Raw genomic sequence first — 27,054 nt, forward strand, 5'->3', positions numbered from 1 at the left:
TGCTTGATCACCAACCGAAATGCCAAGCATCCTTCTGCCTCCCCAGGGATGCTGCTCAACAAGCTGAGGTTCCTCAGCTGTTGGCTCTTTGTGCCAGTACCACATTGTGTGTGGAGATCTTCATTCATTCTCTGCCCTTGATGTGGCTCTAGACCACAGTAAAGTGACGGACTGGACTGTCCTTTGCAGCGGCCCAGAAGAGAAACGCAGCCACACCAAGTGGTCAGTGGGCTGAAGGATAAGGTACAGTGTGGTGGGATATCCGACCCCTCGCCTGCAGACCCTGAGCTCACCCTTTGCTCAGGGCTGCCCTCCCTTTGGCCAGGGCCCTCCCTCACGATGCCCAAGGCCACCCATCCTTTGCCCAGGGCCGGACCACTCTGAGTCTTTGCCCATGGTCGCCCACGCTTTGCCCCGCCCGCGCGGGTGTGTGGAGCTCACGTCCTTCCCTGGGACCAGGCCTATATGGCGTCTCACTCACCGTCGCTCCTGGGCCAAGGCATGGATGGCTCCCACCACCTCCCCCTCTGCCGCCCCCGCCCCCTTCCCCTCCCCCCAGGTCCGTTGCCAAGGGCCGCGCTGACGTCAGACGGCCTCTCCCCCCCCCGGCCCCGTGACGTCAGACGGCCTCTCCCCCTCCCCGTGACGTCAGACGGCCGCTCCCCCTCCCGTGACGTCAGACGGCCTCCACGTCCCCCGGCCTCCCCCCTCCCCGTGACGTCAGACGGCCTCTCGTGACGTCAGACGGCCTCTCCCCCCTCCCCGTGACGTCAGACGGCCTCCCCGTCCCCCTCACCCCTCCCCGTGACATCAGACCGCCTCTCCCCGTGACGTCAGACGGCCTCTCCCCCCCCCCCCCCCGTGACGTCAGACGGCCTCTCCCCCCTCCACGTGACGTCAGACAGACGGCCTCTCCCCCCCCCAGACGGCCTCTCCCCCCCCCCCTGACGTCAGACGGCCTCTTACCCCCCCCCCCCCCGTGACGTCAGACGCCGCGCATCCCGCGCTTTTCGCGGCATGCGGGAGGTCGAGGCCGAGGCCCGGACCAGACGGAGACGGAGACGGAGACGGACGGCAGGTTCCGCACCGCTCCGCTCGAAGCAGCAGCCCCAGCCCCCACTGGGGCGCTCCCTCAGATGGAGGGATGCTGAGGTACTTCACCGAACCGAATTGCAGCGGGGAAAACACTGGGGGAAAGGGCCGCGTACGGGAACACGCGTTGGGCCAGCGCCGCCCCGGCAGCGGTTGCCATGGGAACGCGGCGTCGGGCCTCCCCCTCCCCCGTGGTGGTGGGCTCGGTGGGTCTGAGGGAGCGGGCGGGCGGGGGTGGGCTTTACCGGCTGTGTTGCGATGCCCTGAGGTGAAAAGTGTTATTTGCCGAAAAACAATCCATTTAGGTGGCAATATTATGAGTTGACAGTCTTCAATATTTCTACTGACACTGGTCTCTGCTCCTTAGGTTGGGAGAACCATCATGATTTAGTTTACTTAGAATAACTGAAATTATTGTACATTTATTTATTTGCTGCTGCCTTTGTCTAGACAATCTATTGTCTATTTAATATGCCTTTACAACTTCATGAAGTAATAATTTCATTGTTCCTGTCCTTTGTCTGCTGTCCTTTGTCTAGACAATCTATCTATTGTCTATTTAATATGCCTTTACAAGTAATAATTTCATTGTTCCAGTTCATATTTGGTGCATATGGCAAATAAATACACTTGCCTGTATAGTAGTGCTTAAGGTGTTCAGAATTGTTGGACAGTTTGAGGCAAGTGCCCTTGGGGGTCTCTGCAACAATCCTGGCTGTCAATGGAGATATCCGGCTGAGATGGCAGGCCACATTGTCTATGAATGCCCTTGAGATTCTCATCCTCACCAACCTGCCAACTTTCAAACACCCAAAGTCTTGCTGAGGGTGGTCATTCTGCTCTCACTGCCACACTAGTCCTGATAAGAATGCAGCAATATTCGCTTCATTATCATCACTGCAATACCTCATGAGGCTGTGGCTCTGTGATTTACACATTCCTGTATATTTCTTAATGTAAAAATCGTTGGTCAGATTCTTCTTCACAAATCAATTTGCAACATTTTATTGCTCTCTGATCGTGTTTTCACGCTTACACCATGAAATGCATAATTGATCCAAAAGGTGTTTGTTTTCTCTTCTCTGCCACCAACGGTCTGTGAAGATGCCACTGACTGAAAACTTCGAGAACAATTCTGGCTGAATGATGTGCTGAGTTCTGAGCTGCGGCAGCAACAAGCCTGTGGTATGAATAATAAGTTATCTGACCATAAACACAATCTAGCCATTGTCTTTCTGGATTAGGCTCATCCACCTTGTCCTTTGCACATCTAATTCAAAGTTTATACATACAAATTTCACACAGCTCTCCCTCCCACCCTAAAACAAAAATAAGAAACACTGACATTGGTCATTTCCATAACCTCAGGATACTTTACGTAATTTAAATATATAGATTACATAACATTTCAATTAGATAAAAGATGTGGGCTCCATGTTATCCCACGTTTACATCCATTTCCAGCAGAGGCCAGTTAACCCACAAATCCATGTCTTTGGGATGTGGGAGGAAACTGCAGCACCTGGTCACAGAACGTGCAAACCTCACACAGACAGCACCCAAAGTCAGGATCGTATTTAGGTCTCTTGTCCGGGTCTGATGCATTGTGAGGCATCAGCTCTATCAGCTGTGCTGCTGTGCTACCCATATATCTAGCCATTGAGCTCTGAAGAGAAAGGTCTGTGTGAAAATCAGAAAAGGGTGGGGACGAGAAGATTTGATTAGTGTTGGGATTGCGTTAAAGGAGGCATAAATAGCAGAGCATGATGTATTGGATTTGGTGGCTGGTGGGGTGAACTGCGAGGACAAGGGAATCCCTGTTTTCCAGAGGTAAATGGGTGAAAGTAGAACTGGGAAACAGGGAAGATGGGGCTCCATCCACAACTGCGAGAGGAAACCGCATTTACTGAAGAAAGAGAATTATGGGAAAGCCTCATCTTTAAGAGACCGGATGCACCATGGACATAGAGACCATGAGAAAGGGGTGGTGGCCTTGCAAGAACTAGGTAGAGTTGGCATCAGTTTGAAGTAGATGTCGAAGAAGAGGTGGTGCAGCGGTAGAGTTGCTGCCTTACAGCGCTTTCAGCGCCGGAGACCCAGATTCGATCCTGACTATGGGTGCTGTCTGCACAGTGTTTGTATGTTCTCCCCATGACCTGCATGGGTTTTCTCCGAGTCTGAGATCTTTGTTTTTCTCCCACACTCCAAAGACGTACAGGTTAGTAGGTTAATTTGGTTACTATAAATGTAAAATTGTCCCCAGTGTTAGTGTGGTTGCCGTGTACTTGGTCTGTTTCCTCATTGGGCCTGTTTCCGCGTTGTATCTCTAAACTAAACTAAAAGAGATTCTATCCCCTGAAATTGAGACAGAGTTCAAGAAAGAACAGAGAGGTGTCAGAGATAGTCCAATTGTATTTGAAGGCTAGGTGGAAGTTGGCGGTGGTTGATGAAATCATTATTGCCAGGGAACTGAATACAAAAGAAGAATTTATGCTTCAGAAACAAAATAGAGTCATAGTCTTACAGCATGAAAACAGGCCCAATTTGCCTACACCGGCCAACATGTTCCATCCACACTAGTCCCACCTGCCTGCGCTTGGTCCATATCCCTCTAAACCTGTCCTATCATGTACCTGTCTAAATGTTTCATAAACATTGCGATAGTCAAGTTCAAGTTCAAGTCAGTTTATTGTCATGTGCCCCTGTATAGGACAATGAAATTCTTGCTTTGTTTAAGCACACAGAAAATAGTAGGCATTTACTACAAAGCAGATAAATGTGTCCATATATCATGATATAAATATATACACACATGAATAAATAAACTGGTAAAGTACAAATAACAGAAAGTGGTTATTAATAATCAGAGTTTTGTCTGAGCCAGGTTTAATAGCCTGATGGCTGTGGGGAAGTAGCTATTCCTGAACCTGGTTGTTGCAGTCTTCAGGCTCCTGTACCTTCTACCTGAAGGTAGCAGGGAGATGAGTGTGTGGCCAGGATGGTGTGGGTCTTTGATGATACTGCCAGCCTTTTTGAGGCTGCGGCTGCGATAAATCCCCTCGATGGAAGGAAGGTCAGAGCCGATGATGGACTGGGCAGTGTTTACTCATTTTGTAGTCTTTTCCTCTCCAGGGCGCTCAAATTGCCGAACCAAGCCACGATGCAACCGATCAGTATGCTCTCTACTGTGCACCTGTAGAAGTTAGAGAGAGTCTTCCTTGACAATCCGACTCTCCGTAATCTTCTCAGGAAGTAGAGGCGCTGATGAGCTTTTTTGATAATTGCGTTGGTGTTCTCGGACCAGGAAAGATCTTCAGAGATGTGCACGCCCAGGAATTTGATGTTCTTGACCCTTTCAACCATCGACCCGTTTATATAAATGGGGCTGTGGGTTCCCCTCCTACTCCTTCCAAAGTCCACAATCAGTTCCTTGGTTTTGCTGGTGTTGAGGGCCAGGTTATTGCGCTGGCACCATATGGACAGTTGCTCGATCTCTCTTCTGTATTCTGACTCATCCCCATCAGTGATACATCCCACAACAGTGGTGTCGTCAGCGAACTTGATGATGGAGTCGGCACTGTGGTTCGCTACGCAGTCATGGGTATGGAGTGAGTACAGCAGGGGGCTGAGCACGCAGCCTTGAGGTGCTCCCGTGCTGATTGTTATTGAGGCTGACACATTTCCACCAATACGAACAGACTGTGGTCTGTGGATGAGGAAGTAGAGGATCCAGTTGCAGAGGGATGCGCAGAGACCCAGTTCTGCGAGTTTGCTAACCAGTTCGGAGGGGATGATTGTGTTAAATGCCGAGCTATAATCAATGAATAACAGCCTGACATATGAGTTATTGTTGTCCAAGTGGTCCAGTGCGGAGTGGAGAGCCAGTGGGATCGCATCCACCGTTGATCTGTTGTGGCGGTACGCGAACTGCAGTGGGTCCAGGTTTTTGTCGAGGTAAGAGTTGATTTGCTCCATGATCAACCTCTCAAAGCACTTCATCACCACCGGCGTTAGTGCCACTGGTCGATAGTCATTGAGGCACGTCACCTTACTCTTCTTGGGCACCGGTATAATTGATGCCCTTTTAAAGCAGGTGGGGACCTCAGAAGTGAGAGGTTGAAAATGTCCGTAAAAAGTCCCTGCCTCAACTACCTCCCCTGGCAGCTCGTTCCATACACCTACCACCCTTTGCGTGAAAATGTTATCTCTCAAGGTCCTATTACATCTTTCCCCCCCTCACTTTAAACCTATGTCCTTTGATTCTCGATTCCCCTACTCTGGGCAAGAGACTGGAACTAAAAAAAATAGCTGCTGCAGGAATGCAGCAAGTCAGGCAGCATCTACGGAGGGAAATGGACTCAGGGCCCTGGGGTTGGTGAAAATGCAGAGTTGAGATTATACTTAGATTAACCAAGATCTTCACAAGACTTATAGAGCACCCCCAAAAGGCCTGGTTCTAATAACATTATTCCTCTTCGGGACTCTTGAGAGAAAATAGTTTTCAGATTCATAAAGGTTCATTTTAGATCAAACTGCAAGGCCTCTTATTATTGTGAAACCCAAATGAAAGATGACAATCCATCTAGAATACCAGCAAGATTTTAAAGTGCAGTAGAGATAATGAAAACTTCAGTTTTATTAACACCTTATATAAACATCCTGGAGCATTTTATATCTGTTAGGTTTTGCACAATCAGAGATGTGGGACATCTGTTATTTGGAGAGACGAGGTAAGCTGGGATTGTTGCTCTTAGAGAAGGCTATGGTGAGATTTATTAGAGGTGTCAAAATAACCAAGGATTGAGTAGATACAAGAAATTATTCATCCTTGCTGAAGCACGAGTAAATAGAAGGCACAAAAGGGAATAAAGTACGAAGAGGAAAGCTTTTGTGCAACAGATTGTCAATCTGCACAGGCAGACAGACACAAAAAAACGCTGGAGACCTATTCCTTCTCTCTAGAGATGCTGCCTGTCTTGTTGGAATACTCCAGCATTTTGGGCATATCTTCACTTTATACCCACATCTGCAGTTCCTGCATCTGTACAGGCAGATTCAGTTGTAATTTTCGAACAAAGAATTGGATAAGTACACAAAGAGAAAAGGAATGAGTGTGAGGAGTGGGAGCTAATTTAAAAGTTTTCAAAGAGTGGGTTCAGGAACAATGGTGAAAATAGCTTCTTTACCATTGTGTAATTCTGTAATGTGTAAAATAGAACTTTGATAAAGACTTTCTGGTTTGATCATAACACAGTAAACAGCAGGAAATTATTTGTGCCTTTGAGCCTAATGGAAGCTGGATATTTATTACTTCCCATGTCAGTGGCAGCTCCACAACTATAATGTTATCAGATGGAATCATCTAGCTAGAACTGACATAATGGAGCAAATAATATGTTATTTGAGAAATGGCTGGAGGTCTGTGTCTAGTGGAGTTCTGCAGGGATCTTTGCTAGGATCTCTGTTGTTTGCGATATATTTAAATGACTTGAATGGAAATGGAGATGGGCTGGTTAGTAAGTTATCCACACAATTCCAAATTGGTGGAGTTGTGGGCAGCAAGGGACAAGAGGGCATAGCTTTAAGGGGATGGGGCAAAGTTTAAGGGAGATATGCGGCACAAGTCTTTTTAAAACTCAAAGCAAGGTGGGTGCCTGGAATGCACTGCCAGGTGTGGTGGTGGAGGCAGTTACAAAAGACATTTAAGAGGCTTTTAGATAGGCACATGAATACTCAAAGAATGTTGGAATATGGATCACGTGCAGACGGAGGATGTTAATTACGTTTGGCATCATGTGTAGGAAAACTGCAGATGCTGGTTTAAATCGAAGGTAGACACAAAATGCTGGAGTAACTCAGCAGGACAAGCAGTATCTCTGGAGAGAAGGAATGGGTGACGTTTCAGGTCGAGACCCTTCTTCAGACTGAGAGTCGGGAGAGGGAGACTGGAGATATGAAGGGGTAAGGTGTGTAAAGGACAGATCAAAGCAGACAATGTCAAGAACCTGGCATCATATTCAGTGCAGTCTTTTTGGATCAAAGGGCCTATTCCTGTGCTGCTCTGATCTATGTTCAATGTAAAGGGTGCAAAGAAGATTTATGAGGATGTTGCCAGGACTTGGGGGCCTGTGCTACAGGGAGAGGTTGAGCAGGCTAGGACTCTATTCCTTGGAGCGCAGGTTGATGAGGGGTGATCTTATAGAGGTGTACAAAATAAGAGAGGAATAGATCGGGTAGATGCACATTATCTCTGGCCTAGAGTAGGAGAATCAAGAACCAGAGGACCAGTTTAAGGTGAGCGGGAAAAGATTTAATAGAAAAACCAGAGGAGTCACTTTTTCACACAAAGGATGGTGGGCGTATGGAACAAGCTGTCGGAGGAGGCAGGTACTATACCAATGTTTAGGAAACATTTATACAGGTACATGGATAGGATAAGTTTAGAGGAATATGGACCAAACGCAGGCAGGTGAGACTAGTTTAGATGGGACATGTTGGTCGGTTGGACATAGGACATGAAGGACCTGTTTCCACGTTCTATGACTATAACTGTATAGTCCTTGCCCCGAATTGCTGCTTTTAGATTGGGTTTCTTGATACTCTAGGGCTATCAAGCTCCAAATCTGTTCATCACTCACTCTCTCGAACACCAGCAGACTGTGGTTGCAGCATGGCAACTTGCCAAAGCTGCTTCAGCAGAACCTTCCAAACATCTGACCTCCACTATCTAAAAGGGAAAGAAAAACAGACGCAAACGTCTATTTTCATCTACCCATTCCTTTTCAAGTTGCACACCTGGAAATGATTGCTGCCTTTATTGGTGCCAATGCTAAATGTTGGTGCCCCCGTCCCATCAGTTTAACAACACTTCATGGACACTTCCTGCTGCCTTCTCGTTAACAATTGGACCTGTGTCTTAATGTGGAGCTGTTCGGGCCACTGTAACACTGTAAACTGAAGGCAATATGCAACAGATTGGGAGTTTTCCAAAGTATCCCATCAAAATGTTATCTGTAATCAACAAAACCAAAGAAGTGATTAATCCAGTTCTTTTCGCCTTGCTGTTTTTTGATGCTTGTACCATATTTGCTATAGTTATAACATGAACTTCAGTTCAATGTGCACTTGAGGTGGCAGAGGTGCACAGCTAATGGCACTGTTGCCTCACATCCCTACCCCCCTCCTCCTACCCCCCTCCCCTGAGACCTGTGTTCTCCCCCCCCTCTTCACCCCCCCCCCCCCTCCCTCTCTACGCCCCTCCCCTCTCTCTACGCCCCCTCCCCCTCTCTCCCCCCCCCCCCCCCCTCCCTCTCTATCCCCCCTCTCCCCCCCCCTCTCTACCCCCCTAACCCCCCTCCCTCCTCTCTACCCCCCCCCCCCCCTCCCTCTCTCTACCCCCCTCTCTCCCCCTCTCTACCCCCTCCCTCCCTCTCTACCCCCCTCCCTCCCTCTCTACCCCCCTCCCTCTCTACCCCCCCCTCTCTCTCTCTACCCCCCTTCCTCTCTACCCCCTTCCTCTCTACCCCCTCTCCTACCCCCCATCCCTCTCTCTACCCCCCATCAGGAGGGAGTGCTGGGGGATGAGGAGAAATGAGCCACGCCTGCGCAGTTGGGGGCGATGCGTGAGTGGTGCAAAATTGTGTTGGGGGAAGGGGTGAGTGGTGGAATCTTGCGTTGGGGAGCAGACCCAACGGGTCTAGTAGGCTTTTAAATTGCAGATAGCATTTGCACTGTGAGTGTCAGATAATGACCATCCCCAATAAGGGACAATCTATCCTCCTAACCTTAACATTCAATGGCATTGTCATTGTTCACTCCACCACCATCAACATTCCGGGAGAACTCTTCAGAACAAGACAATAAATGTTGTGGACACAAGAGCATTTTAGAAATATTGTACCCTGCCTTCTCTCCTGGAAGTCCAAACCATTTCTACAATCCTACAAGGTACGTCAGCAGTGAGTGGACCACTCTCCACATAACATTTAACACTCTAAGAGCTTGAAACCATCTAGAACAAAGGAGCTCACTGATTGTCACCCTAACCACCATCCGAGGCATTAATTTCCTTCACAACCTTGACTTCCCTGACACAGTGATTGTAGTTAGTGTATACTGTCCACAAAATGCGTTCAGTTACTCACTTGATATTGTGACTGTACCTCCCAATCCCACAACCTTCACCATCAAGAAAGACATGAACAGCTGATGCATGGGAATACCAACATCGGTAGTGTTTATGCCAAGTGGCTCACCATCCTCATTATTCCTGGGTCTAAATCTAACTCCCCACCTAATACCATTGTAGGAGTATCCTCACCAGAGGGACTGCTGCGGTTCAAGGCTGGAGCTCACCACCATCTCAAGAGCAACCAGGGATGGGCAATAACTGTTGGCCTTACCACTGATTCTCAGATTCTGAAATATAGGAATAAGCAAATCTTTATTTTGTATAGGAAAGAACTGCAGATACTGGTTTAAATTTTTATTCTGCATCATCTTTCCATTGTTCTACTTTGAACCACTGCATTTTCGCTGAGATATGAATCCCACAGGTTTCAGAACACCAGTGTGTCACGTGTGAAATGAAACATTACCAAAGTTAACACGACAACATTTATATTATGAAAGATAATGCGGCACATAGGATAAAAGTTAATACAAGTCAATTGAGACATTATGACTATTGGTGAAAGATTTGGTGATGTAATATAATAATAATAATAATATCTTTTAATGTCATTGCACATAAGCGCAACGAGATTTGGTATTCAGCTTCCATCCGATGTCATAACTTAAATAACTAATAAAATTTAGATTTAGATTTGAAGTGGCATTTTATAGAAGAGAGGGACAGAGAAGAAGTGAGGTTTGGGAAGGGAACTCCAGTGGTAACAGCGTGAACAGTTGAAAGTACTGGTACCAATGATGGGGCAAAAGGAAGCGAATGGAACAACGCTGAAACTCAGAAGGTTCTCAGACAAAAATTGTACAATAGAAAGAAAAAAAAAGAACATGAATCAACATAAATATTGCAGCACGCATCTCCCTTTGAAGGGAATAGATCAGATACCAGTGATTCAGGCTACCTCTGAGTAATCTGTGCTTGCACCCGTTATGCATCCCATCTTCTTCATCCATCCAATCTAACGGCAAGACTTAACATTTTTTCCGGCTCATTTGCCATTCCAAGAAATTACTTCCATACCTCTGTTATTAGTGGAAACAATCTTCTACCCAGTCTCTTCTAATCTTTCATAATGATAAATTCTCCAATCATACTGCCTGTAATTCATTATAGTCTATTGAAAAATAACTATTTTTAAATTAAAAAAGACACAGAGTGCTGGAGTAACTCAGAAGTCAGGTAGCATCTCTGGAATACATGGATAGGTGACGTTCAGATAGGTCCCAACCTGAAACGTTGCCTACCCGTGTTATCCAGAGATGCTGCCTGACTTGCTGAATTACCTACATCAGAACAAATTCTCCTTGTCTCTGAAGGACACAAAGTGCTGGAGTAACTCGGTGGGTCAGGCAGCATCTCTGGAGAATATAGATAGGTGGCGTTTCTGGTCAGGACCCTTCTTTAGACTCCTTGCCTTTCTCTAATCCTTTACCATTTAACTTATCTTCAACTGGAAAGATTTTCTCCTATTTTACTTATGAAAACACTTCATGATCCTTATTAAATCTCCCAATGTCCTTTACGTTCTCAGCATTACGCAATACTGCAGAATAACTTCAATCAACCGTTACTTTCCCCTTGATTTTTCCTTTTGGGAAGCAATAGAAACAGCAATAGTGGAACCAGAGGAAAAACAATTATAATAGTCAAACGGAAGTGAGTATTATCATTGATCAGTAAAGACATCCCAGAATCAGAGCGTCAAGAGAGAAGGTTGCTAAGGAACTGACAACAAAGTCATGTGTGATGCGGCTCTTTGCGCATCAGCAGATACCTTGGGTAGATTCCAATTTTGAGTCTTTTAGCTGGTGTGATTGGAGGTGGCAGGAAGAGGCGTTAAAACATAATGTTCAGCATCTTGTAAACAGGAGAGGTTAAGTCATTTCCTCCCCTCCCCCTCTTCACCCCTGTAGTCCAAACAAGTGACAAAAGGACTAAGCTTCATTGTGATGCCCCTGGTCCATCAAGCTGCCAGCACTCACTGTTCAGGTGTGCACATGAAGGTTTGTGTCAACTGTAAGCCAACTATCACCTGTGGCAATGGAGGACGAGACGGCGCCAGCACCCGTGGAAGGTGAGGAGGAGACACCAGCACCTGACGAAGCGGCAGCTGAGGAACCAGCAAATGAGGAAGAAGCACCAGCAGAACCAGAGGCAGAACCAGAGGCAGCACCAGAGGAGGCAGAGGCAGAACCAGAGGCAGAGGCAGAACCAGAACCAGAGGCAGCACCAGAGGAGGCTCCAGCAGAACCAGAGGCAGCACCGGAAGAAACAGCACGCGCAGAATCACCAAAAGATGAGGCAGCAGCTGCGGAATCACCGAAAGCGGCGACACCTGCAGAATCACCGAAAACGGTGGCAACTCCTCCGGGATCACCCAAGCCAGAATCACCGAAAAAGGAGCCCACGCCTGTAGAGTCACCGAAAAAGGCCACACCTGCAGCGTCACCAGAGGCAGGAACACGTGCAGAGTCACCAAAGGAGAAAACACCCGCAGAATCACCGAAAGAGGGGGTCACACGGGCAGAGTCACCAAAAGAAGCAGCGCGTGCGGAGACACCGGAGGAAGCGGCGGCACGTGCCGAGTCACCAAAAGAGGCACCGGCGGAAGAGGCAGCTCGTGCAGGGTCACCAAAAGAGGAGAAAGCACCAGAGGAAGCAGCGAAAGAGGAGAAAGCACCAGAGGAAGCAGCAAAAGGGGAAGAGGGGGAAACTTGTCAAAAACCAGACAAGCCACCGGGAGAGAGCGAAGAGGAAGCAAAGGCAGCAGACAAGGCTAAAGAAGATAAAGCAGCAGCAGAAGGAGGCACCTGTGCCAAACCCAAACCGGAAGAGGGCACTGGTGAAAAAGGAGCCGCTGATGATAAAGCAGCAGCAGAAGGAGGGGGCACCTGTGCCAAACCCAAACCGGAAGAGAGCGCTGGTGAAAAAGGAGCCGCTGATGATAAAGCAGCAGCGGCAGCACCAGCAGCAGGAGGCCCCTGTGGAAAATCTAAACCAGAAGAGAGCGCTGGTGAAAAAGGAGCCGCTGATGATAAAGCAGCAGCGGCAGCACCAGCAGCAGGAGGCCCCTGTGGAAAATCTAAACCAGAAGAGAGCGCTGGTGAAAAAGGAGCCGCTGATGATAAAGCAGCAGCACCAGCAGCAGGAGGCCCCTGCGGAAAATCTAAACCAGAAGAGAGCGCTGGTGAAAAACCAAAACCAGCAGAAGGTATCTGTGGAAAATCAGCAAACGATGGCGCTGATACAAAATCAAAGGAGGCAGAAACAAAACAAACAGAAGAGAGTGACAAAGCAAAGCCAACAAAAATTTGCGCTCCTTGTGCTAAAGCAGCAGCTGTGGGTGCTGGCTGTAAATTCAACCCACCAGTAGATAGCCCCTCCAACAATGCTGAGTTTGCACCAGTCAGTTCCTCTACAAACAAAGATGTTACTCCTTGCTCAAAACCAAAAGAGGCAGAGCCCTGTGGCTGTAAATTCAAATCACCATCAGACGCCACTGATACATCAGTTCCAACCTCTGCAAGATCAAAATCGAGCAAATGCTGGGGAAGTGATCAGCGAACAGAGGTCTGTGGATGTGGAAGGCCAAAGCCAGCTGGAGCCAAAACCTGTGGAAGTCCACCCAAAGTCATCTGTGGCTGTAAAGACCCCAAAACAGGAGGCAAAACCTCTGGGAAATCAAAGCAATAAGCAGCAGGATTGTCTTCCCAATGAACTGGTAAAGTTGCAACCCAGCTTCTTTCTGACATAGACGTACAGCACAAAACAACCCCTAAAGGATGGATAAATGCTATGAAAAAATTTCGCAACATGGGGCTGAGCAGGGATTCTACTCTTCGTTTAACAACTGAGCTTAGAGTATGTGGCACTAATATTAAATCACAGAGATGTTCCTTTCCCCAAACCTTGAAATAGAAATAACTTCTTATCAACTCACCAGAACCATAAGCCCACCAAAAATCAACAAAAAATGTCCATTGATTAATGGAAGAAAGTCCTGAATATTTTAATATTGAGTCTGTAGAAAACTGTGCAGTAAGTGGGGAGGGATGCACCTAAATACCTGAGCACCCATGATATAGCCTGCTTTAGGCTTTAGGGTATCCATGGGAACAAGAGGTGCGAGGTTAGGGTGGGTGTAGAATATCATAGATTCTGAAACAGTTACCAGTCCCAAAACCAGAACACAGACACATCTTCCTTCACTGAATTACACATGATTTCATCTTATCAGTAACACAAACCTGCCTCAATACTTCAACAGTATCCACACTAAGAGAATCAATGTCTCACTGTTTTTATATAAATTCCTTTTTTTCCACCCAAAGCACTAAACCTGGCTGGTATCTCAGATAACCATGGAAAGGAGATGTTAAACGCGAAGGGAAAAGGTAAACATATGAATAAACAACTATCCGTCCATTTTGAAACTTGCTTCATCTCACACACATCCCATTAATTAGTGAATTAATTTGCTTTCATTGCAATTTTAATACTCATCTGATGGAACTGTGAACTTTCTCCCCTATTCGAGCATTGCAATGTCAGCACCAAGTTCTCTCTGGTCAGATATGGTGCACGTGTCCCAAGTAATAGAAAATATAGAAACAGAAGTAGGCCAATAAACCAATTGCATTAAGTTCAGCAGCTCAATGCTGAATATGAAACATATGAATAAACAACTATCCGTCCATTTTGAAACTTGCTTCATCTCACACACATCCCATTAATTAGTGAATTAATTTGCTTTCATTGCAATTTTAATAGTCATCTGATGGAGCTGTGAACTTTCTCCCCTATTCGAGCATTGCAATGTCAGCACCAAGTTTACCTGCTCACATCGTCTACCTGCACTGGTTCCAATGCATTAGTATCCTTACAGATTAAAACTTCTTCAGCAACTGCGTTAATCTCAACCTTCCCATCATGTGTGACATTTAATTCTATTGACAGCATCATTATGATTGGAAAGTCTAGAATGCATCCAGCTCAAGCAGAGTGCTGCCAGATGTAAAGTAACACTCCCTTTCTCTACATCAAATCTACTCAAAATTGTTTCAAATTAAGATCACTCAACCCATTCTCATTGAATACCATTGTCTCGTTTTTACAGCTCGATACTTAAATTAGGCTCATTGGCACAATCTCAAAAAATCCTTGTCAAAAAAACATGTCATTTTTCATTTCTTACTGCCATTTTTCTTGGACAGAAACCTTAGAAAAACACACATGAACATAGTTAGCACATTTGCAAAGTAAGCAACAGGTAAATCAGTTTGGTCGAACATAAGACTAGAACATAAGACTTCAGTTCCTTCTGTGCACCGTTCCACATCTCTTCAAGATGCCAGAATCAAGACCATTGTTGCTAACTGATTATGTTTGAAGAGTACCACCGCTGATCATGGTTCATGATAACAACTTCATGGCAAGTAATCATTCAAAACACAGCCTTGAATACGATAGCAATAAAGAAATGAGTTTTGACTCCGACTCTGTGTCTTGCTGTACTTTTTTTTAAGGGACTTTTGTCAACTGCTGTAATCCACAAAGCAAGTACAGGTAATAAACAACACTATTAAATTAGTTAAGCTTCAGTTAAACAACTGTGGTCAAAAGAACACAAGAAACAGTAGACCAATCAATCCATCAAGCCTACTTCACAATCATGAAGATTCAAATCACATTTCCTGCTCTCTTCCCATTCCCCTCACACTCCTCTTTTAACCACATGTCTATTAGATTATACCAGGAGTCCTCAGCAAATCTAGCGACTAAAACACACAGGATATTCTCACAAAGGTCATTGCCTGGGACAAAAATTGAGATATGAACAATGAAAGGAATGAAAACAACTTGATTTACTGTTTAGTTTATTGTCAAATGTACTGAGGTACAGTGAAAAACTTTTGTTGCGTCCTAACCAGTCAGTGGAGAGACAATACATGATTACAATCGAGCCATTTACAGTGTACAGATACATGATAAGGGAATAACGCTTAGTGCAAAGTAAAGCCAGTAAAGTCCGATCAAGGATAGTCCATGGTTACCAACGAGGTAGATAGTAGTTCAGGACTGCTCTGTGGTTGTGGTAGGATGGTTCAGTTGCCTGATAACAGCTGGGAAGAAAATCACTGAATTTGGAGATGTGCGTTTTCACACTTCTCTCCCTTTTGAGGGGAGAAGAGGGAGTGGCCAGGGTGCAACTCGTCCTTAATTATGCTACTGGCCTTGTCGAGGCAGCGTGCGGTATGAATGGAGTTAGGTTTTTGTGATGGTCTGGGCTACATCCACAATTCGCTGCAATTTCTTGGCAAAAAAATGTCCCTTTATGGTAAGTCATAAGAACAGGACAAGAGAAAACAGATTCAAATAGTGAAAGAAGATTTAAGGGACAAAGTGAGAAGAAATTTTTCACACATAGTGGACCCAACACAGAGAATATACTTCTGAGTTGCGCACAAGAGCCAGAAGCCAGAGAGACATAAATGGCAGTGTGTATGGCAGGCAGTTTCAGGAACTGCACACCTTTGCTATGTCGATAAGCTATGATGGCTGTCTGATCTTCCTCTCTTCCTAATCTTGTACTCAATAAGTCAATAGCCAAGGAAGTTGAACATTTTACCTATTTATCAAGAATTCCAATATGATGGTGCAACATTGTTATAACTTTTCATTACTATTTTCTTCATGCCTAATCTTTGGTATTTTAACATGTCAGATGCTACATCAAGCATGCATAACTTTGGTCAGGTGCTCTGACTATTTGAGTTGAGTTTAGTTTATTGTCACTTGTACCAAGGTACAGTGAAGAACATTTGTTGTTTGCTAACCAGTCAGCGGAAAGGCAATACATGATTACAATCGATCCATCCTCATTATACAGATACACAAGTAGAGATTTAAAAGAGTGGAGCGATTGTAATATGTGAGTACAGATCCACCTCTGGCTAGCACACAAAGAGTTGCCTGGGTTTGCATCTCATATTTCTTAGATATGCTCAATTTTCACCACAATGTAGAAACACTGGAAATAAGTTCTGGAGCTAAGAGTTGTAATTTCTTCTCGGGAAAGAAAAATGTAGAGTCAATTTAATAAAAGGCTCTTAATATTATGTTTGGGTTGTGCAGCATGGATAGGAAAAGAATGCCATGGAATGTGTGAAGGTCCAAAACTAGAATCCTTAAGTACAAGATAATTAATTGTCAAGTAGAACATTAGGCAGCAATGTGTATACTCAAAGTGGTGATAATAAGGAACTTGTTACCTAATAAATTGGTTGAGCCAAAAACTTAGATCTTTTCATTATAATATTATCAAATAAATTAAAGAGGTTACAAAACTTCAACGATAAGATCAGGTTGTTACTTCCTGGAGTTGTGAAGACTGACAGATCTTATCTTATTGGGGGCTTGATAGAATGGGTATAGAGAAGGTGTATTCACTGGTGGGGTGGTCTGGCACTCAGGAACTTTGTCTCAGGAGAGGACACTCTTTTAAGACCGAATCGAGAAACATTTATTCTCTATAATAATTGTAAACTTGTGGAATTCTCCACCTCACAAATGCTGTCATTAAATATACTCAACACCAGGGTCGATTATGCTGCAGAGGAATCATAGGTTGTGTGGAATCCGACAAGTGTGGTTGAGGTCAATAATTAAGACACCCAAGGTTTTGAGCAGAGAAGCAGACACGAGAGGCTATAGTGACTTGCCCAACACCTCCACTCGGTTCGCAATAACCAACCTGATCTCCCGGTGGCTCAGCACTTCAACTCCCCCTCCCATTCTGAATCCGACCTTTCTGTCCTAGGCCTCCTCCATAGCCAGAGTGAGTCTCACCGCAAATTGGAGGAACAGCACTTCATATTTCGCTTGGGTAGTTTACACCCCATCGGTATGAACATTGACTTCTCCAATTTCAAGTAGCCCTTGCTTTCTCCCTCTTTCCCCTCCACTTCCCAGCTCTCCCACAGTCCACTGTCTCCACCTCTTCCTTTCTGCTTCCCGACCCCCCCCCAGATCATTCTTCAGAAGGGTCTCGACCCGAAACGTCACCTATTACTTCGCTCCATAGATGCTGCCTCACCCGCTGAGTTTCTCCAGCATTTTTGTCTGCCTTGTTTTTATGGTATGTTGAAAGAGAGAAATGTAGCAGGAGAAATTTGTGAAGTATAAACCCAGGCATAAGCCAGTTGGGCTGAGGACCAGTTTTGTGTTGTATATTCCATGTCATTCTAAGTTAACACCTTGCCCACTAGGAGGCAGCCACTAAGGCGGCTGTCCCACTTGGGCGACCTAATCCGCGAGAAGGAGTGGAGACACTTTTAAGAAGTTTAATAAAGTCTAGCGGGCATTTTACCTACCGGTCGGTTTTCCTTGGTCCTGAAAACTCCAATGAGCCAATCAAAATGCCCGGTCAGCGAAGGAGATTGCCTACGGCTGCCCTCGCTGCCTGTAACTAAATAGCGACCCCACTCCACTGCACTACGAGTTCAAAAGACCCATGCCGACCAAATTTAACTTGCGGAAATTTTTTCAACATGCTGAAAGTGTTGCTGCGACCTAGCTGAGGCCACGAGTAATCGGGAACTTCCCTCGAGCATGAAGGAGAGTTCCAGCAGCCTCATATGACCTCCTAGGACCACGTGTCGACCATGCTGCGAGTTTGAAGGTCGAAGACGCTCTTCTAAACTCGCAGATTAGGTCACCCAAGTGGGACAGCCCCTTAAGACTGTTCCAACTTATCGCATCATCAACTTGGATTTCATTACTCAAAGATGGGACAAGTATTAGCTTCCAGAGTTCAATGTTGCTGCTCTTAGGCTTCCTTCATCATATTCGATCAGAATTGCTGCATTTCATCTTTGTCTGGGTACAATACGCTCACAAGGGTACTTCTCAGTGATCTTCCTTAGGTAGTTCTGATCGCCATGCACAAGTAAGATTGGAATACACTGAAGAATGGTAAAAAGTTGCCAAAACTGACTTTGCTGAATTAATTAGATGAAACTACAGAAACAATTAGCTAGGCTGGAACATACGACTTTAAGAGTTGACATACTTTTGCAACTTTAACGACCCCAACAAGTTGCTGATGATAGCTTTATATTAGAAATGCTCTTTCCCCACAACCCCTTTGTATCTTTTTTTCAAAATTTGCAACGTAAGCCACTCCCCAGCACTGAAGGGATTAGTATCTGATACATCTAAACCCTACGTTACCTTTGCTCCTGGAAACAACCACAGCTCCTCCACTGGCTTCATAGTTGAAGACGGTAAGACTAATAGAAGACCCGCTCACTGCCAAGATTTGTTTCCACTATTGGTCATGACCTGAGTATACTCGGAGGTGGCAGTGGACAGGTTAAAGACAAGTGTGAGAAGTACGTGAGTACAAATGGAAACGTTACATTTGATGCATTGGCTGGGAAGGGGCTTCAGTGGAATAAAAACATCAGAGACTCATTGGGCTGCATGGCATGCTTCAGTCCATTCCACGGACCCCAGATTGAGGAGGATTAAAAGCTTGGGTTACTTAAACTTGTCACTTGTTTAAAGCAAACATCACCTATTTCTCAGCATCTCCCACAATCTTTTGTCCCGGGCTATGTGCCACAGATTCCAATCTCTCACATTTCCTCCTCTCTTCATTTCACACACTCACGACAGTCAGGCAGAGTGACAGCAATCACACAGTGGCTTGCTGGCTCGTTGCTCTAGTAACCTAGCCAGCAATTAGTCTTCCAACAATGTGCTGGAACAGCCAGTGCCTGTATCATTGATAGAGGTCTTGAAGCACTGTTTGAGCACACCTCCTCTCAGCCCATGGCTACCCATTCACAAACAGTTAAAGTGAAGCACTCAGTCCAACCAACATAATAGAGAAAACTGGCAATTAATTATATTGTGCTTTCCATCACCTCAATCAGTGTTACTTAAATCAGGCAGTATTGAGAAAGTGTGGAGGAAGGAACTGCAGATGCTGGTTTAAACCAGATAGACACAAAAAGCTGGAGTAACAGCGGGACGGCAGCACCTCTGGAGAGAAGGAATGGGTGACATTTCGGGTCAAAATATGAAGATAGCACACTTCAAAAAATACTTAATGTACTAACATGTTGACGTAACTCAGCGGCCCTGGCAACATCTCTGGAGAACATGCATCGGTGACGTTTCGGGTCAGGACCTTCTTCAGACCTGAATTCTGAAGAAGAGTTCTGACCCTAACTGTCACCTATCCTTATTCTCCACAGGTGCTGCCTGACCCGCTGAATTACTCCAGCACTTTGTGTCCTTTGGTGCAGTTCCATGTTTCTACATAATGTAACAATCCTTGTCACACAGCAAGTTAACACACAGAATCGTAACCAGATCATTTTATTGGTGGTGAACTGCCCTCTTATAACATAGACAATAGGTGCAGGAGGAGGCCATTCGGCCCTTCGAGCCAGCACCGCTATTCATTGTGATCATGGCTGATCGTCCCCAATCAATAACCCGTGCCTGCCTTCTCCCCATATCCCTTGATTCCACTAGCCCCTAGAGCTCTATCTAGCTCTCTCTTAAATCCATCCAGTGACTTCGCCTCCACTGCCCTCTGTGGCAGGGAATTCCATAAATTCACAACGCTCTGGGTGAAAAAGTTTTTTCTCACCTCAGTCTTAAATGGTCTCCCCTTTATTCTAAGACTGTGTCCCCTGGTTCTGGACTCGCCCAACATTGGGACCATTTTTCCTGCATCTAGCTTGTCCAGTCCTTTTATAATTTTACATGTTTCTATAAGATACCCCCTCATCCTTCTAAACTCCAGTGAATACAAGCCTAGTCTTTTCAATCTTTCCTCATATGACAGTCCTGCCATCCCAGGGATCAATCTTGTGAACCTACGCTGCACTGCCTCAATCACAAGGGTGTCCTTCCTCAAATTAGGAGACCAAAACTGTACACAATACCCAGATGTAGTCTCACCAGAGCCCTATACAACTGCAGAAGAACCTCTTTACTCCTATACTGAAATCCTCTTGTTATGAAGGGCAACATCCCATTAGCTTTCTTCACTGCTTGCTGTACCTGCACGCCAACTTTCAGTGACCGGTGTACAAGGACACCCAGGTCTCGCTGTACCTCCCCTTTACCTAACCTGACCCCATTGAGATAATAATCTGCCCCCTTGTTTTTACCACCAAAGTGGATAACTTCTGCAGAATATTTTCATGGCATCTCTTCCATCTGCCTAAGAGTGCAGATGGGGCCACAGTTGAAGTCAGGCGTGCGAAAGGTATCACCTCTGCTAGTGCAACACTGCCTCAGTTCTGCATTGGAAATCTCAGCCTGACTGTTACATTCTGCACACAGCACGTGGCTTGGACAGATGGAACTTTTCAGAACAAAATTAACTGAATAATAATGAACTATAAGACAGATGGTATTTATTTAATATGCAACAAAACTGAACCAGGACTGCACATTTTAGTTTAGTGATACAGCGCGGAAGCTGGCCTCTAGCCCCACTGAGTCTGCTCCGACCATCGATCCCCGCATTTTAACAGGATCCCACACACACTAGGAGCAATTTACATTTATACCAAGCCATTAATCTACAAACCTGTATGTCTTTGGAGTGCGAGAGGAAACCGAACATCTTGGAGAAAACGTACAAACTCCATACAGTCAGCACCAGTAGTCAGGATAGTGTCACCCTGATGGTTGGGTAATCTGGCTTTAATCAGGACCCCATGGTAAGTGACCCCATGCGCTTTGAACTGTGCCGTGAGCTCTCTTACCCGTGACTGCGACACACATTTTAACTCCGCACCTTAAATGTCAGAAACTGAAACAATATAGAGACTAGAATGATAATATATGAATGGAATTTCAGCAGTAATCAGGTCTAGAGCAAGCAAACTTCTATCCATGACAATGTCGTGATCAGTTAAGTCAAGCTGTCATTTGTTAGCCACATTACGATTCCTTTTTGTTTCAAATACTCTAACATTACATTTGAAGCACACAATTTGGTAGAAATAAACACTGCAAGATCTGGGACTTCTGCCATGTTTCATTAACCAGCTTGAACTATTAAAAGAACAATAAAGGTCATCTATCTGTCAGTGAGACTTTTGAACTGTGTTCCAAATCAATAGATTTTTTTGAACAAGGAAGTCAAGGTCATTTTGCCCAGCTCAGTCTCTCATTCAACCAGTGCCCGGCTATTTGTGACTTTATATTGTTTTCTCAATATTTCATAGTAGCTTTCGTCACCAGATTTGTTGCTTAGATTTGTATTGTTGATCCTGTCACTAAGTAGCTGCTGAGTACAGTCGCAAATGTTCATTTCCCAAGATGGACACAAAATGCTGGAGTAACTCAGTGTGTGAGGCAGCATCTCTGGAGAGAAGGAATGGGTGACGTTTCGGGTTGAGACCAACCCTGAAACGTCACCTATTCCTTCTCTCCAGAGATGCTGCCTTACACACTGAGTTACTCTAGCTATGTGTCTGATCTTCAATTTAAACCATCATGTGCAATTCCTTCTGTTCTGGTTTGACTCAGCCACCAAGCACGACACCTGGAGGCTGCGGCGAATCGTCCGATCAGCAGAGAAGGTTATTGGCTGCAACCTTCCCTCCATTGATGAACTGTACACTGCAAGGACCAGGAAGCGAGCGGGCAAGATCATCTCTGACCCCTCTCACCCTGGCCACAAACTCTTTGAATCACTTCCCTCAGGAAGGCGACTCCGGACTGTCAAAGCTGCCACAGCCAGACATAAAAATAGTTTTTATCCACGAGTAGTTGCTCTACTCAACAGCCCAAAATCTGTAGCCTCCCTTTGATCTGGTATTTTGTTGGTTCACATGTTTGATCAATGGTGTTTTATCATTAATGTTTTATTATCATTAATGTTTAGTGTTTTCTGAGTCATTCGTAACTGTCACTGTATGTCATGTTGTTACTTGTGGGCGGAGCGCCAAGGCAACTTCCTTGTATGTGAATACTTGGCCAATAAACTTCCGGCGCTGTTAACAGCTGCGGCTCGCCTGCAGTCCGTCTGTCTTTACTTTTGTTGTTGTTTTTTTGTCTTGTTTTGGCTAAGTTTTAGTTTATCAGGTTGTGTTATGGGGGGGGGGGGTGAAACATGTTTTTTTTGTCTCTTCCTTCGTGGAATGCGACTTTTTCTTGTCGTATCCCCCATCTCTGCCTCCATCTGCGCTGAGGCCTAATGGCGGAGCTGGCGGTCTCCAACCTGCGACCGACCTCGAGGCTCCGGAGGCAGAGCCAGCCAGGACTTACCAACGTGAGGCTGGCCGACTTCGGGGCCGAGGCAGCGGTGGCCAGACTCGCTGATGCGGCGTTCCAGCTTTCGGCAGCGGCCCGGAGCTGAGGCAGCGGGACTCGGAGCTGATGCAGCGGCTCGGAGCTGATGCAGCGGGACTCGGAGCTGATGCAGCGGCTCGGAGCTGATGCAGCGGGACTCGGAGCTGATGCAGCGGCTCGGAGCTGATGCAGCGGGACTCGGAGCTGATGCGGCGTTCCAGCTTTCGGCAGCGGCCCGGAGCTGAGGCAGTGGCACTCGGAGCTGATGCAGCGGTGGCCCGGGACTCGCTGATGCAGCGGGACTCGGAGCTGATGCAGCGGGACTCGGAGCTGATGCAGCGGGACTCGGAGCTGTTGCAGCGGGACTCGGAGCTGATGCAGCGGGACTCGGAGCTGATGCAGCGGGACTCGGAGCTGAGGCTGCGGGACTCGGAGCTGATGCAGGACTCGGAGCTGTTGCAGTGGAGCTCGGAGCTGATGCAGCAGGACTCGGAGCTGGTGCAGCAGGACTCGGAGCTGATGCAGCGGGACTCGGCGCTGGTGCAGCAGGACTCGGAGCTGTTGCAGTGGAGCTCGGATCTGATGCAGCGGGACTCGGAGCTGATGCAGCCGGACCCGGAGCTGATGCAGCGGGACTCGGAGCTGATGCAGCGGGACTCGGAGCTGATGCAAGGCCCGGAGCTGGGGCAGCGGGACTCGGAGCTGATGCAGCGGGACTCGGAGCAGATGCAGCGGGACTCGGAGCTGATGCAGCGGGACTCGGAGCTGATGCAAGGCCCGGAGCTGATGCAGCGGGACTCGGAGCTGATGCAGCGGGACTCGGAGCTGATGCAGCGGGACTCGGAGCTGATGCAGCGGGACTCGGAGCTGATGCAGCGGCCCGGAGCTGTTGCAGCGGGACTCGGAGCTGATGCAGCGGCCCGGAGCTGTTGCAGCGGGACTCGGAGCTGATGCAGCGGGACTCGGAGCTGATGCAGCGACTCGGAGCTGATGCAGCGGGGCTCGGAGCTGATGCAGCGGGACTCGGAGCTGATGCAGCAGGACTCGGAGCTGGTGCAGCAGGACTCGGAGCTGATGCAGCAGGACTCGGAGCTGGTGCAGCAGGACTCGGAGCTGTTGCAGCAGGACTCGGAGCTGATGCAGCAGACGGAGCTGAGGCTGCGGGACTCGGAGCTGTTGCAGCGGGACTCGGAGCTGTTGCAGCGGGACTCGGAGCTGATGCAGCGGGACTCGGAGCTGAGGCTGCGGGACTCGGAGCTGATGCAGCGGGACTCGGAGCTGTTGCAGCGGGACTCGGAGCTGAGGCTGCGGGACTCGGAGCTGATGCAGCGAGACTCGGAGCTGAGGCTGTGGCGGGCCGACTCGGAGCGGAGACAGCGTTCCGGCACTCGGCAGCGGCGACATCACCACGGAGGTCCGCTGGACTGGAGAGCGGCATCTTCGGCCTGGATCGATCGCCTCAGCGCAGAGGGAGAACAAGGAGGGAAGAGACAGAGACTAAGACTTTTGCTTCCATCACAGTGAGGAGGTGCTTGGTGAACTCACTGTGGTGGATGTTAATTTGTGTTTATTGTATGTTTTGTTATTTATTGTTACTGTGTATGACTGCAGGCAACGTAATTTCGTTCAGACCGAAAGGTCTGAATGACAATAAAGGAATCAAATCAAATTCAAATTCAAACTTACTTACTTACAATGTTAATTTCCTAACCAGGTTACAGCGAATTCCATGATCAGGTTCAGCCAGTAGCTTCCAATGATGAGATGAATTATTCAATTAACTTTTTTTCTAGGTAAACATTTAGCAAGGGTCTTCTAGACTGGTTCAATGATCAAATAGACTAAGTGGTGTGGTACTGTGTCATAGTAATCAGAGGATATGATCCCTACGTGTACTAACTCAGAGCAGTGGCAAAAACAAAACTTTACACACAGAACCCCCGAGGAATAAGATTGCTCGTGGGCACTTGTTATCAAACCCACAACCTCAAATGGAAAGGTGTAGGAAGGTGTAGCAGTTGCTGGTTTACCCCCGAAGAGACACAAAATGCTGGAGTAGTTTCGCGGGACAGGCAGCATCTCTGGACCCTTCTTCAAGGGTCTCGACCCGAAAGATCACCCATCCATAGATGCTGCCTGTCCCAAAATGTTTCTCCAGCATTTTGTGCCTAACCTCAAATGGAAAACTGGGCATTGGATGGTTTCGAGTTATTCACCACTAGCCAGGTTTCCTCCTCAGTTAAACTTAACATAGAAACATAGAAATTAGGTGCAGGAGTAGGCCATTCGGCCCTTCGACCCTGCACCGCCATTCAATATGATCATGGCTGTCATCCAACTCAGTATCCCATCCCTGCCTTCTCTCCATACCCCCTGATCCCCTTAGCCACAAGTGCCACATCTAACTCCCTCTTAAATATAGCCAATGAACTGGCCTCAACTACCCTCTGTGGCAGAGAGTTCCAGAGATTCACCACTCCCTGTGTGAAAAAAGTTCTTCTCATCTCGGTTTTAAAGGATTTCCCCCTTATCCTTAAGCTGTGACCCCTTGTCCTGGACTTCCCTAACATCGGGAACAAATTTCCTGCATCTAGCCTTAAGAATTTTGTAAGTTTCTATGAGATCCCCTCTCAATCTCCTAAATTCTAGAGAGTATAAACCAAGTCTATCCAGTCTTTCTTCATAAGACAATCCTGACATCCCAGGAATCAGTCTGGTGAACCGTCTCTGCACTCCCTCTATGGCAATAATGTCCTTCCTCCGATTTGGAGACCAAAACTGTACGCAATACTCCAGGTGTGGTCTCACCAAGACCCTGTACAACTGCAGTAAAACCTCTCTGCTCCTATACTCAAATCCTTTTGCAATGAAAGCTAACATACCATTCGCTTTCTTTACTGCCTGCTGCACCTGCATGCCTACCTTCAATGACTGGTGTACCATGACACCCAGGTCTCGCTGCATCTCCCCCTTCCCCAATCGGCCACCATTTAGATAATAGTCTGCTTTCCCGTTTTTGCCACCAAAATGGATAACCTCACATTTATCCACATTATACTGCATCTGCCAAACATTTGCCCACTCACCCAGCCTATCCAAGTCACCCTGCAGTCTCCTAGCATCCTCCTCACAGCTAACACTGCCCCCCAGCTTAGTGTCATCCGCCTTCAATTCCCTCATCCAGATCATTAATATATATTGTAAATAGCTGGGGTCCCAGCACTGAGCCTTGCGGTACCCCACTAGTCACTGCCTGCCATTGTGAAAAGGACCCGTTTACTCCTACTCTTTGCTTCCTGTTTGCCAGCCAGTTCTCTATCCACATCAATACTGAACCCCCAATGCCTTGTGCTTAACATGTATTTACGGCTCAGGTTTCCCAGTGAAACTAGGTCCCAGCTGCCAAGTCTTTTTCTATTGCTTTTGCTTGTTTTCTCTATTCCTCCATTGTCCTCAATTCCTGTCTGAAGAAGGGTCTCGACCCGAAATGTTACCTATTCCTTCGCACCATAGATGCTGCCTCACCCGCTGAGTTTCTCTAGCATTTTTTGTCTACCTTCGATTGTTCCAGCATCTGCAGTTCCTTCTTAAACATCGTGCCTGACTCATTCCTTTGCTGCAATTTTAATATAATTTTATTATTTTTGTAGTACTGTTGTCGGTTCTTACCTTTCCATGTGGTATTTTCTGGTCTGATTGCTTTTTCGCCATTGTTTTAGTTTCCTTTCTTCTTTCATTCTTCTCTCTTCTAAACAATCCAAAAAGCAAAGAGACTTTCCGTAAGCAATGTGATTTGTTGGCAAACAACCATGGGTAATCTCAGCAGGGGGTGCACAGAGCTCTGACAAATACTCATAAAGCTCCTGAGCTTTTTAAATCTCCTTCGCTGGCAATCGAGGAGGGACCAGGCAAGAGAATCAGTGCCAGTTAACGGTGGCCAGCCAGCCTGTCATTACACGGGCTGCAGCAGAGTCAGATGTATGCTCCAAAGCAGGAATTGCCCAGTTACTTGTTTATCCAGCACCTGAACATGCCTAGGCAGTGGGCTACCCTGCTCAGCTCTCTGTAAAGTGGGAAATCACACAAAGATCGGCACCTTGTAGAAACGGGACTGTCAAACCCTGTTGTGATCTGAATCTGAGAACCATCCTTTTCCCACTTCCCACTTTCAGCAACAAAGCAGATAACCGTGTGTCCTCTGGTTTTAAAGTCAATTGTCGCCTGGAAGGATTTTCAGCCATGGACCAAGCGCCAACTCCGCTGACGGGCAATGCGACCAACCTGACTGAGACAGCGGGCCACGCGTATCAGTACTCCATCTCCTCCAGTGATGCACTGTACAACGACTACACCCCACCTCAGAGGGAGCTGATCCCCTTACCCAAGGCTGTGCTCTACCTGCTCATGGCTGCCCTGGTGGTGGTGGCAGTGGCTTATGCCATCGTTGG

General features: G+C 46.7%; 2 protein-coding genes across 2 annotated transcripts in view; one reads left to right on the top strand and one right to left on the bottom strand.

The window, feature by feature from the left end:
• The window catches only part of LOC129714586 (synaptonemal complex central element protein 2-like), a 41,548-nt gene extending 14,736 nt beyond the window's left edge, over window positions 1–26,812 (bottom strand). Inside the window, exon 1 of the mRNA XM_055664311.1 lies at window positions 26,276–26,812. Within this exon, the coding sequence (XP_055520286.1) occupies window positions 26,276–26,317 (42 nt within the window). The 5' untranslated portion in view covers window positions 26,318–26,812. The remainder of the gene's footprint in view (window positions 1–26,275) is intronic.
• On the top strand, window positions 2,178–15,002 carry LOC129714585 (skin secretory protein xP2-like). The gene is made up of 2 exons (XM_055664310.1): window positions 2,178–2,277; window positions 11,194–15,002. The coding sequence occupies exon 2, from the start codon at window positions 11,321–11,323 to the stop codon at window positions 12,971–12,973; it is 1,653 nt and encodes a 550-aa protein (XP_055520285.1). The 5' UTR covers window positions 2,178–2,277; window positions 11,194–11,320; the 3' UTR covers window positions 12,974–15,002.
• Window positions 26,813–27,054: the final 242 nt, after the last annotated feature.

The sequence above is a fragment of the Leucoraja erinacea genome, chromosome 39 (genome assembly GCF_028641065.1).
Source record: "Leucoraja erinacea ecotype New England chromosome 39, Leri_hhj_1, whole genome shotgun sequence".
In the NCBI taxonomy this organism is placed as follows: Eukaryota; Metazoa; Chordata; class Chondrichthyes; order Rajiformes; family Rajidae; genus Leucoraja; species Leucoraja erinaceus.

What these genes read in the sequence shown, in the direction of transcription:
- LOC129714585 (XM_055664310.1), top strand. Translation starts at nt 11,321, where the DNA reads ATGGAGGACGAGACGGCGCCAGCACCCGTGGAAGGTGAGGAGGAGACA.